At 32.6% G+C, this 12,722-nt stretch overlaps 2 protein-coding genes across 4 annotated transcripts; both read left to right on the forward strand.

Annotated features, from left to right (window-relative positions):
- Positions 1-1,342: 1,342 nt before the first annotated feature.
- LOC123907971 (G-type lectin S-receptor-like serine/threonine-protein kinase At1g11330) lies at positions 1,343-6,182 on the forward strand. The gene is given in 9 exon segments (XM_045958452.1): positions 1,343-1,864; positions 2,018-2,847; positions 2,849-2,891; positions 2,981-3,094; positions 4,528-4,691; positions 4,771-4,981; positions 5,085-5,322; positions 5,442-5,592; positions 5,737-6,182. Coding segments are annotated over 9 exon segments (2,469 nt in total). The 5' UTR covers positions 1,343-1,458; the 3' UTR covers positions 6,049-6,182.
- Positions 6,183-7,178: 996 nt separating this feature from the next.
- On the forward strand, positions 7,179-10,802 carry LOC123907972 (receptor-like serine/threonine-protein kinase SD1-8). Of its 3 annotated transcripts, none has more exons than XM_045958453.1 (7): positions 7,186-8,549; positions 8,701-8,832; positions 8,939-9,102; positions 9,225-9,435; positions 9,533-9,770; positions 9,881-10,031; positions 10,131-10,802. In XM_045958453.1, exons 1-7 carry the CDS (start codon positions 7,301-7,303, stop codon positions 10,437-10,439), a joined length of 2,454 nt encoding a protein of 817 aa, XP_045814409.1. In that variant the 5' UTR covers positions 7,186-7,300; the 3' UTR covers positions 10,440-10,802. The 3 variants fall into 3 exon arrangements, with proteins under 3 accessions (XP_045814411.1, XP_045814409.1, XP_045814410.1); XM_045958454.1 differs by having other exon boundaries at positions 8,704-8,832; XM_045958455.1 differs by lacking the exon at positions 10,131-10,802 and having other exon boundaries at positions 7,179-8,549; positions 9,898-9,978.
- Positions 10,803-12,722: the final 1,920 nt, after the last annotated feature.

Genomic DNA, 12,722 nt, shown 5'->3' on the forward strand with positions numbered 1-12,722 from the left:
TTATAAAACATTGAACTCGTATTTATTCTTATGAAATTTTTATTTATGAAATACAATAATCGATAAATAGTATTTTAATTCATAAAATAATCGTTAATTTGATAATTATTTAATTTAATATACTTATACGTTAAAATTTGATAGATGTACCGTAGAAGCTCCCTAATATTAATTATAAAAACTTAAGGAATGAAACATCCTAATTAAATATTAGTAGTAAAAAATAAACACCTTGCAAACTAGATCTACATTTCGTCAACAAAAAAAAAATCTACATGAAATCAACCAAAATCATAACTTGAAACCCGAAAATTAACCTCTTTTTCTTTCTTTCCTTCTTGTCACCACTTCTACATGGGGTGTCTTGTTGTGATGTTATTGCTACTGCATGGGTTTTAGGGCCGTTCGTTTTCTTCTTGTTTTTAGGGGTTGTTTTCTCTACTCAATGGTGTTGTTTTTGAATTGTTGTTTTTTCTCTTCCTGTTTGTTGTGTAGCTCATATGGATCAAAACCAATGAATGAGATTTTTTTTTTTTTATAGCTTTGGTTGAAGGTTAATGATGAAAAATTAAAAAACTTTATGATTTTTTCATAAATGGGTCAGCAACAATAAACCATGATAGAGAGAGGAGAAGCAAGAGTTGAAGTTTCATAAAGAAGGTCAAATCAGATTTCTGGAATTGAAGCCCGATTTTCCCCCAAAAATAAAGAATTTCCATAACATGTTCATAGGATTGTCAAACCCAGAAACTGAAAATGAAGAACACTTAATTTTGTTAATTTGAGAATTTTGTTATTTTAATTAAAAAAATTTTTAAATAAATTATTATTTATAATTCTACGTGTCCTTACCATCTCAGCATTCTTAATACACATCAGCGTCTTTTAAATAAAAATTAGAAAAAAAGACAACTTTGTGCATGTTTCAATAGATAAAGAACCTAAACGTAAACGTGACAAAAAAATAAATAAAAGAATTAAAGTGTTACAAATAAATAAGATAAAATATGTAATTTTGCAAAAAAAATTATTCAAATATGAGTATTTGACACGTTTCCATCTCCTGGCTTTTGTTTACACTTACTTGCTGTCTAATCAACGTGGAAAAAGATAACAAACTCCAAAAATTTGTCACTGCTGACTATTACTTTTCTGGTGTTTTTCTGGATGATTTTTTTATTTTGAGTTCTTATTTTTTTGTATTAACTTTTTTATTGTCAAGGGAAGGGATTCCAGTAATCTAAAATTTAACTGTAAAGTAAATAAAATATAATCAAAAATTATTTCCACTAAAAATCGAACTCAAAAAAACAAATCGATAGTATATGGTTCCTGCTACAAAAGTCAAAGAGAAAAAAAGGACTTGTTAACTTTAGTGCCCTCCCTCTGTGCTTATAATATTAATAACACAAGGTAATACTGAATCCAAACATATTGGGACTTAGTGTGCAAGGAAACATGTTACATATTTTATTCACCCTCTCAACCCTTTACATGATCAAAATTGGAGATGCTACTATGTACACAATTACATCCTCTCAATTCATCACAGATTCTCAAACTATAAGCTCAAACGACAGCACGTTCAAGTTTGGATTCTTTAGTCCCATAAACACAACAAATCGTTACGTAGGAATATGGTATCTCAATGAATCTGATATTGTATGGGTGGCCAACAGAGGAAAACCACTACAAGATTCTTCTGGTGTTGTCACCATTTCTGATGACAACACAAACCTTTTAGTACTGGATGGACAAAAACATGTTATGTGGTCATCCAATATATCAAATTTTAAATCAAATTCTAATGTTACTGCTCATCTCGAAAATACCGGAAACCTCGTCTTACAGGATGACAATACAGGTATTAGTTAATAGTTTGTTATTAGTTAGACACCGACTTACATTTTAAAATTTCAGATAGACGTCGTACATAATGAGAACGTATGTTTATATCGGAGGATTATATCGCTTATTAATTTAATTAACTAGTAACTAATTATATCTCTAATGACAGGCGCGATAATATGGGAGAGTTTCAAACATCCATCTAATGCATTCCTTCCAAGTTTGATAATTAGCAACGATCAAATAACAGGGGAAAGAATAAATGTTACTTCATGGAAAACTCCTTCTGATCCAGCTACTGGAAACTTCTCTGGTAGCGTTGAGCGTCTCCGTGTTCCTGAAATTTTCATATGGAACGAAACAAAGCCTTATTGGCGCTCAGGTCCATGGAATGGTCAAGTATTTATTGGTTTACCAAACAATTTGTTATATATTGCATATCTAGATGGATTCAGCGTTACAAGAGAAGATAGTGGAAGTCTTGTTAAGATCACATTTGCAATGCCAAATAGTTCTTACTTTGGAACTATTGTGGTGAGTTCCGACGGAAAAATTGTGTATACTGCATGGATGAATAGGATTCAAGTTGGGAAGCATGTTGTTCAACAAAATAAATGTGATGTTTATGGTATTTGTGGTCCTAATGGAAGCTGTGATTTTAAAAATTCGCCGATATGTACATGCTTGACAGGTTTTGAGCCAAAAAATGTGGACGAATGGAATCGACAAAATTGGACAAATGGGTGTGTGAGAAAGGCTTCACTACAGTGTGAGAGGGTGAAGAATAACGAGAGTGCGTTACCTGGTGAAGAAGATGGGTTTTTAAAACTACAGACGTCGAAACCACCAGATTTTGTAGAGCAATCATATATTACTGTTGATGCATGTAGAACTCAGTGTTTGAATAATTGTTCTTGTACTGCTTATGCATTTGATGCAGGAATTCAATGCTTGACTTGGAGTGGTAATTTAATTGACATAGTTAGATTGTCGAGTGAATTAAGGCATTGATCTTTACATACGCCTAGCTTATTCAGAACTTGGTGAGTATGCATAGTTCATAGCTACAAAATTTATCTTCAAATTTTAGTCCAATCAATAACTAGATTTCTGAACTAAATTTTGTCAACAGCTATAGATTCAGATGGGGAAAGAAATGTTACTACAGCAATAGTTATAGCTATAGTGATCGTGGCAACAATTATTGTTGTTTCTTGTGCCTATTTCTTTTGGTCTAAACGTTCAGGTATTTGTATTTCTACAACTTTGATGTTTTCTTCATTACTTGCATACTTAAAAGGAGGATTAGTTCTTAACAAGTAAACATTTATTATTTTAACTTAAACTAATACTGTATTAGATTACACATAAGGACAATTTTTTTTTTACTAACCATCTGGGTCTTAGGGGAAGGGGCTCCCGTAATCTAAGGTTCGGCCGTGAGGAAAGTAAAGGTTGACAAAAAATTGTTCTCACAAGAAATCGAACTCGGGTTCTTTCAAGCAATTCGTTCTAGGGGAAGCTCGTGAACCACTTGAGCCCAATATTTTAGTTTATGTAAATTTAATTTATTAAAATCAGAAAATTAAAGTATCATTTACTAGTTACAATTGGACCTTGGTTGAGACTTTGATAAGCAGCCAGTAGCATTCAGAATTAGGATGAGACATATACTCCATAGAAGGATCTGGATTCCTTGTTAGTTACTTTACACCGTTACACGTAGGGATGGACATAAAAACCAAAAATCCAAACCAAAATTGTAAACTGAAAACCAACCATTTAAAACTGAACCAATTTTTAAAAAAACCAAAACCAAACTGTTAACTGTTAACTGAACCAATAAACCAAAATCACTTAAACTCTAAAACTAAATTTTATAAACCATAACTTATGGCTTTCTCGTTTTCGTTCTTCCAAATACTTCTTCCACCGCACTCTCCATACTATCACTGCCACACCTCACAAAACCGCACCAACTTCAAATCTCATCAATCCATCAAATTGGATTTAATCAAAAAGCAGTGAGAAATAGGAAATAGAAAAAAAAAATAATAAAAAAAATGGTGCAAGTGAATCTTTGATGAACTTCCATGACAGAATTTCTTCATTATTGATTTTGAATCTTTGATGGTTTTTGGTGTCAATGATTATTATGTTGTGATTTTATTTGAATTAAATTTTGATGGGTTGTGAAAATGATTGTTATTTTGATGCAAAGTGATTAGTTTGTGGTGTATGAAATTGCCGAACCACGTAGATTTTTTAATGTTGATTTGAATGTTGAATGGGTTCAGTTTTTTTATGCAGAACCAGTTAACTGGTTAACTGAACCATTCGGTTCAGTTCTTCTTCTACTATTGCGGTTTAGTTGGGTTTTTCCGAACTGAAAAAACAGTTCGGTTCGGTTTTCATGCAGTTTTGGTTTTAAACCAAACTTTGCCCACCCCTAGTTACACGTAGTGGACAATCTTGGCCCTAGATTATGATCGGACGGTTTAATGATATACCAACACATCATGTATGATATTTAAAAACACATTATGTGTCACGTCCAATAAATGATGTGGCAACACATCATTGGATGTATGTGTAAAGAATCTTTACACCGACAGTGCACAACAATTAAACTCTATCAAGGTGATTTCTTAGTATGTACTATATTTGTGTTGAACGCAGGGAAAACACATCAAGAAAACCAAAGTGCAAGTCTAATCGGAGATGTAAACCAAGTTAAATTAGAGGACCTTCCCTTATTTGAGTTCAAGAACATTTCAACTGCAACAAATAACTTTGATTCAACTAATAAGATTGGCCAGGGTGGTTTTGGTTCTGTGTACAAGGTAAACTGGTAAACTAAGTTTTTTGAAGGTTTTATCTTTCATTACTATATGTTTTCATTTTTCTTGAAAACATTTCTAGGGAGAGTTGCCAAATGGATTAGAAATAGCAGTGAAAAGACTTTCAAGAGCTTCAGGACAAGGTCTAGAAGAATTTATGAATGAAGTGATTGTGATATCAAAGCTTCAACATCGCAATCTTGTAAGACTTTTAGGTTGCTGCATTGAAGGGGAAGAAAAGATGTTGATCTATGAGTACATGCCTAATAACAGTTTAGATTTTTATCTATTTGGTTAGTTACATCTGCTCAACTTGTTCTTTCTTTGTTATACAGTGACAAAAAGTTGCAATTTGATAAGCTATGATTATATTACTTTTCGATGTTTCTACTACAGACCCAGTAAAAAAGAAGCTTTTAGATTGGCAAAAACGGTTATGCATAATTGAAGGAATTTCTCGAGGACTACTTTATCTTCATAGAGATTCGAGATTAAGAATAATACACAGAGACCTAAAGCCGAGTAATATCTTGTTGGATGGAGAACTAAATCCCAAAATATCTGACTTTGGCATGGCTAGAATCTTTGGAGGTACCGAAAACGAGGGCAATACAAGAAGAATTGTGGGAACATAGTAAGCATGTTTTATCTTTGTAAATATCCCCAGAATATGCAATTGAAGAGCCTTGATTGATGTATCGTATTATGATGCCTATAATATATAGTTAATTTGATAGTGAAACTAAAATGCAGCGGATACATGTCTCCAGAATATGCAATGGAAGGATTGTTTTCTGAGAAATCAGATGTTTTTAGCTTTGGAGTTTTGCTCCTCGAGATAATAAGTGGCAGGAAAAACACAAGTTTCCATAATCACGATCAAGCACTAAGCCTCTTAGGATATGTAAGTCTTTCCAAATTAATTCATCTTCATGTAGATTCATAATAAGGCTCTATTTTATGTTTGCTACATTATAGTCATATATTTCAAATTTATATCCATGTATACTGGTATTTATTAATTTTTCTGTGTTTGGGTTTTTTTAAGGCATGGAAACTATGGAATGAAGAGGAGATTATATCTTTGATTGATCCAGAAATATGTAATCCAGATTATGTAGATGACATTTTGAGATGCATACATATTGGACTTCTTTGTGTTCAAGAGATTGCAAAGGAGAGGCCTACTATGGCCACTGTTGTTTCAATGCTTAACAGCGAGATTGTTAAATTTCCTCGTCCGTGTCAACCTGCATTCATTCAAAGACAGACTGAGCATAAAGGAGAATCGTCGACTCAACAGAGTCGTGACTCGAATTCCACGAATGGTGTCACCATCACAAACTTGCAAGGAAGATAGTAGTGATGATGTTATGTTTGAATATTTCGTTATAATGTTAAGTAAAGTCTGACCGACCATTGTTTTTATTAAATTATACTTTCATATAATAAAAAAAAACAAGAATAGTGATGATATCCATCAATCTATTAAATTACAAGAGTACTTAAAAATGTTTATATACTATATAAAGAAAAACAAATAAAACACCCGTTTATCTTCTAGGATGAGAAAACATCTATAAATAGTAGTCATGAATCATGATCATGAATAGCAACTTTGCAAAATTCATTGTATGTGTGCAAGTGTGCAATCATTGACCATAACTCTAAGATGTGTAAGTTAAATTAACGTTGAAGTTTGGTTTAGTGACGAGGTGTTTGAATAGTAAGCTAAAGATTTTAGGATCGATGCTCAGCTCCATTATAAATAAAAAAATAATCGTAAGTGTACTTATACTATAAAGTTCTTGTAGCGTGTAATTCAAATAACTAATTTTATGTATATTAAGTCATATAAGGCAACTAATTTCACGTAAAATATGAAGAAAAAAAAATTCCTCATATTTTTAAACATTATGCTGATGTAATATCTTTTCATATTCCTCTCTCTTCTCTTTCTTCCTCCTCTTCCTTTGTCTCACTTCCTTTCATTTTCCTCTTACTTTGGCTCTCCTCTCATTTTCAAATTCAAACTCATTTTCTCTTCCCCATTTTTTGTGTTCCCTATTTTCCACAAGTTTTCCGCGTCCAACTTTTTCCAATGTTGTATGTTGACATAAAATGAGTTCACATAAATGGATGTGAACCGAGTTCACATATACATAAGTGAAACAATTTTTTATAAAACGGGTAGAGCATTCGTTAACAATTTATTGAATGATTCTGAATGGTACATATCACGACCACATGAATGATAACGTGGTCTTTGTAATAGAAGAGACATTAAAAAAAAAAAAAAAAAAAAATGAATGATAACGTGTCATTAGACATTATTATGAATACTACATTGTGTTTGACTATATGCCAATGCCATTTGGAAAATTAAGTCGTAGAAAATTCAACTCAGACTGAATGGTTCAACCAGTTGAACCGAAAAAACAGACCTGTTTCAGTCCAATTAACTCTTAAAACTATGCAGTTCCAAATAAATATAATTCCAAATAAATAAATAAAAACTATGCAATTCACCTCAACAATTAATGAACAAAAAAGAAGAAAGAAACCATACTCATATACTCACATAATTCTATTATTACATTTCATCTTCAAACATGCAAGGGTTCTTTTTCATGTTCTTGTTCATCACTTCACTTTCTATTCTCATCACAATCTCAACCTCTACAGATACCTTAACCTCATCACAAATTCTCACAACAAACCAGACTCTTGAATCATCCAATGAAACATTCGTTCTTGGTTTCATCCCCGGAACAAATTCAAACATTTATTTAGCCATATGGTACAAAAACATCGACCCCAGAACAGTTGTTTGGGTCGCAAACAGAGACCACCCTCTTCAAAATAATTCAACCAATGATGGCTTTCTCAAAATTGGTGACAATGGAAACATAGTACTTCTCAATTCATCATCAAACAACAACCTCGTATGGTCTTCGAATCAAACGACAGTTACTAAAAACCAACTTGTTCTTCAGCTTTTGGATAATGGAAATTTAGTTCTTAGAGAAACAAACATGAATGATCCTACAAAATATCTATGGCAAAGCTTCGATTACCCAACAGATACTTTGTTACCATCCATGAGCATCGGTTGGAACTTTGACAAAAACACGGAAAAACACTTAACTTCGTGGAAGATCACAGGTGAAGACCCTTCAACAGGAGATTATTCATACAAAATTGATTTTCATGGTTTACCAGAAATTTACCTACTGAATGGTGAAAAGATTATATATCGAAGTAGACATTGGAATGATGGCATATCTGGCAGTTTCGAGTTCTCATGGAATGAACACGGCATAAACTACCAGCTTTTAAACGAAAATCCATCAACTTTTTCCCGACTCGTTGTGAGTTCGGATGGTGTTCTTGAATATCTTATTTATAGTCAAAGTACTAAAACTTGGACAATTTATGGGGATGAACCGAACAATCAATGTGATCATTACAAAGCGTGTGGTCCATATAGTTTTTGTGACATTGATGCTTCTCCTGTTTGTCAATGTGTGGAAGGTTTCAGTCCTAAGAATGATCAAGCTAGGAAATTGAGAGATGGGTGTACGAGGAAAACGAATTTGGATTGTGAGAGTGATGAGTTTTATGAAATGGAGAATGTGAAGTTGCCTGATACAACCTCTGTGTTTGTGAACAACACAATGGAGATTAAAGAATGTGGTAATTTGTGTCTTAGGAATTGTTCTTGTACGGCTTATTCTAATGTTAATATATCTTATAAAGGAGGACGTGGTTGTGTTATGTGGTTTGGTGAACTTGTTGATATCATAAAGTATCGTGCAGACGGACAAGAACTTTACATACGCCGTGCTTATCAAAAACTTGGTGAGTATGCATAGCTCGTAGTCGGAGCTATAATTTTGTTTAATTTTTAGGTGACAATCCGCTACCCGAATTTTGAATAATGAGTAAAAAAATTATTCTTCAACTTTCAATCTAATAATCAGATTCTAAATAAATTCAATTTTGTTAACAGCAGCTGTAGACACAAATGGGAAAATAAATGTTACAGCAATCACCATACCTACAGTGATAGTGGCAACAATTATTATTGCTGCTTGTACCTATTTTTTATGGTCATTGGCTTCTAAACGTTCAGCTGGTTCAGGTATTTGTGTATTCCTATATCTTTCAGTATTCTTCATAATTAGGATAAGCCATGTGCACTTTAGAATTGTCTAGCTTCCACTTCCAATTATTTGTGCTGAAAACAGGGCATACCCCTCAAGAAAACCAAAGTGCAAGTCTAATTAGAGATATTAAACAAGTTAAAATAGAGGACCTTCCTTTATTTGAGTTCAAAAACATTTCCACTGCAACAAATAACTTTAGTTCAGCTAATAAGATTGGACAAGGTGGTTTTGGTTCGGTGTACAAGGTAAACCAAGTCTTGTGAAGTTTTTATCTTTCATTAATGTTTATAGTATATATCATATATGTTTACATTTTACTTTTTTTTTTTGAATGAATGTTTTCATTCTACTTGAAAAACGATTCTAGGGAGAGTTGCCAGATGGATTAGAAATAGCAGTGAAAAGACTTTCAAGAGCTTCAGGACAAGGTCTAGAAGAATTTATGAATGAAGTGATCGTGATATCAAAGCTTCAACATCGCAATCTTGTAAGACTTTTAGGCTGCTGCATTGAAGGAGAAGAAAAGATGTTGGTTTATGAGTACATGCCTAATAACAGTTTAGATTTTTATCTTTTTGGTTAGTGTAAATCTAAACTTCTTTTTTCTTGTTATATAGTGACAAAAGGTTGTTATTTGATAAGCTATGATTACCTTAATTTTTAATGTTTCTACAGACCCAAAAAAAAAGAAGGTTTTAGATTGGCAAAAACGGTTATGCATAATTGAAGGAATTTCTCGAGGGCTGCTTTATCTTCATAGAGATTCAAGATTAAGAATAATACACAGAGACCTAAAACCGAGTAATATCTTGTTGGATGGTGAGCTGAATCCAAAAATATCTGACTTTGGCATGGCTAAAATCTTTGGAAGTAGCGAAAATGAGGGAAATACAAGAAGGATTATGGGAACATAGTAAGTAAGCTTATTTCGCAAGAATATGCAATTCAATAACCATAATTTATTCTATTACCATGAAATGAGTCATAATATATTGTTGATTTGACAATGAAATTTTAATACAGTGGATACATGTCGCCAGAATATGCAATGGAAGGATTGTTTTCAGAGAAATCAGATGTTTTTAGCTTTGGCGTTTTGCTCCTCGAGATAATAAGCGGCAGGAAAAACACAAGTTTCCATAATCACGAGCAAGCACTCAGCCTCTTGGGATATGTAAGTCTTTCAAAATTCATCAATTATGACCGTGTATTTTCTGTTGTAATAATAATAATATATACTGGTGTTTATTATATTTTCTATTTATTTTTGAAGGCATGGAAACTATGGAATGAAGAGGAGATTGTAACTTTGATAGATCCAGAAATATGTAATCCAGATTATGTAGATGACATTTTGAGATGCATACATATTGGACTTCTTTGTGTTCAAGAGATTGCAAAGGAGAGGCCTACTATGGCCACTGTTGTTTTAATGCTTAGTAGTGAGATTGTTAAATTTCCTTGCCCATGTCAACCAGCATTCATTCAAAGACAGATTGAGCATAGAGGAGAGTTACCTGAACAGAGTGAAAACTCGAATTCCACGAACGGTGTCACTATCACAAGCTTGCAAGGCAGATAATTAGCAGACACGGCGATGCCATGGTTGAAATAACTACATTATTCACACAATGACAATCCTGAACATCCAGACCCTTAAGCTAGAGTACCCTAAACAACACAGAAAACAAATCGTCAATGAAAATTGCAATGACATGTATGCCAGAACCTGTACTAAAGCAACACTGCAACAGGACTAGCCAAAAAACTAAGAATAAGTCCCTCCTGTCATGTATCTATCTACCAAAACAGCATAATTAACACATGGCCATAGAAGTATTATTGCTGCTATTGGAGTACGGTGAATGATTGTAAACTGATAAGTTATCATTTTTGGACCAATATACTCACATGTGTCCCCAATAAATCATAATTTTTTATTTTATTTTTTAAAGAGAAAACTAGAAGAATCTACCAAAAACAATGAAAGCAACAGATTTGAAATCTCAAATAGGAACATAGCAACAATATAAAAATGAAACGTAAGAGAATCTTACCAAATCTAAGAATCGTGAAATGATGAAGAAATGTAAAAAGTTTGGAAATTGAGGGACGGTGTAGAAGCTTCCCAGTGCGCCGCAGGGTTGTTCTTGTGTGTGGGCGGGACCATTAAAGTCAATCAATCCAAGTTATCATAAATTTATTTAACTACTATTTTTGGATTTTGCCTTTTTTATTTTTATTAATTTGAAAAGTTAAAAGCAATAATAAGGGTTCAACTTCAACTCTCTCCAAATATGTCTTCAATTTTTAATTTTGTAAATAAAATATTTAGATAGGTTGGTCAGACTTTACTTACCTCGCAGTTGAATTCTGGACTACTAGGGTCCCTTTTCCCTAAGAACCAGAGGGTTATAAACAAAAAAAAAAATTAGATAGGTTAAGGACAAATATAAACAAGATTTGGATGTCTCACGTTCAATTTTAGAGTATCTTCGGTATCTACGGGAGTTTCATAGATTAATGATACGGTAACTTATTTTTTTTATCGTTGGAGTTTCATGACGCGGCACATAGGGTATCAAAATTGATGATACCGGTACCTTAAATAAGATATCGTATCATCAATTTAATATGATTATTAGCTTCCATGTATGTCAAAATATTACCGTTGACATTCAATAATCAGATCTTCTTTTTCTTTTTTTACTATAGGAAGGTTTTATTTCTTTGTTGTCTTACCTTTCATTTCATAAGTTTTCATTCAATTTTGTTTCTTCAACAACAGTGCAGAAAATATTTTTTTCTTTTTATAGTTGGATGTTAATTTGATGATATTTCATATTATTCTATATATTACACAATTTTTATTTGTTTTCTACTCAAGTCATATTTTATTTGTTTTCTATCAAATGGATCCTAATATGTCATATAAATCTATTAATTTATTTATCTACGTATTTATTAAATTAAATTATTTTTATTTTTATTTAAACAAAATAAAAAAAATATAGAATGGACCATTTGTTATTAATATATCATACTAAAAAAATGGTATTACCATTAGGGATTGTAACGGGCGCTCATGGGTGCGGGTTTGACACTTACCAAACCCACACCCGAAATCATCACTCAAACCCAAACCCAAACCCAAAACCAAAGGTTTTTCGGGTGACAAAACAACACTCACGCCCACACTCATTGGGTTCGGGTTTTTTCCACCTAAACCCGCATCACATTTGAAAATAATTTGCAAATTTAAGAAATTAAATTTCAACATAGACTTTGAATTAAATTACAACTAAAATTAAGGTCTTCCAAGAAAATTCAAACATAGACTTTCAAGAAATTACAACATAGACTTTCAAGAAATTAAATTACAACTAAAATTAAGGTCTTCCAAGGAAATTGAGGGAGACTATGAGGGGTAATTAGGTTATAAAATATTTCGGGTGTGTGTATGAGTTTCGGATGTGAGTTTGACTGATACCAAACTCACACTCATATTATCGGGTGTCACCCGAACCCAAACTCAAACTCAGTTAAATCAGATTTCGCCCGTTGACTTGGGTTTGAGTTCGGGTGGGTTTCTCGGGTTTGAGTTTTTTTGTCATCCCTAATTATCATTGGAGCAAAATATATATGAGTTGCATAAATATTACATGACATTGTAGAGACCACTTGTTAGTAGTAATGTAAGATACCAAAAAGTGGTATCATCATTTTCTTAAATTAACCGTTAAAATTGTGTTAAACTTTTTTTATTATGCAATTTGATTGTCTAAATATCTATGAAGGTTGAGATAAAAAAAATTGCGTGAAAATGAGTGTTCTTTTTCCCACGACACGGGAATTTAGATCCAAA

This window comes from Trifolium pratense, linkage group LG2, assembly GCF_020283565.1.
Source record: "Trifolium pratense cultivar HEN17-A07 linkage group LG2, ARS_RC_1.1, whole genome shotgun sequence".
Taxonomy (NCBI): Eukaryota; Viridiplantae; Streptophyta; class Magnoliopsida; order Fabales; family Fabaceae; genus Trifolium; species Trifolium pratense.

Coding starts and splice junctions, on each gene's coding strand:
- LOC123907972 (XM_045958453.1), top strand. CDS start 7,301: ATGCAAGGGTTCTTTTTCATGTTCTTGTTCATCACTTCACTTTCTATT. Junction 8,550..8,700: donor CCGTGCTTATCAAAAACTTG/GTGAGTATGCAT, acceptor TTTTGTTAACAG/CAGCTGTAGACACAAATGGG. Junction 9,771..9,880: donor AGAAGGATTATGGGAACATA/GTAAGTAAGCTT, acceptor ATTTTAATACAG/TGGATACATGTCGCCAGAAT.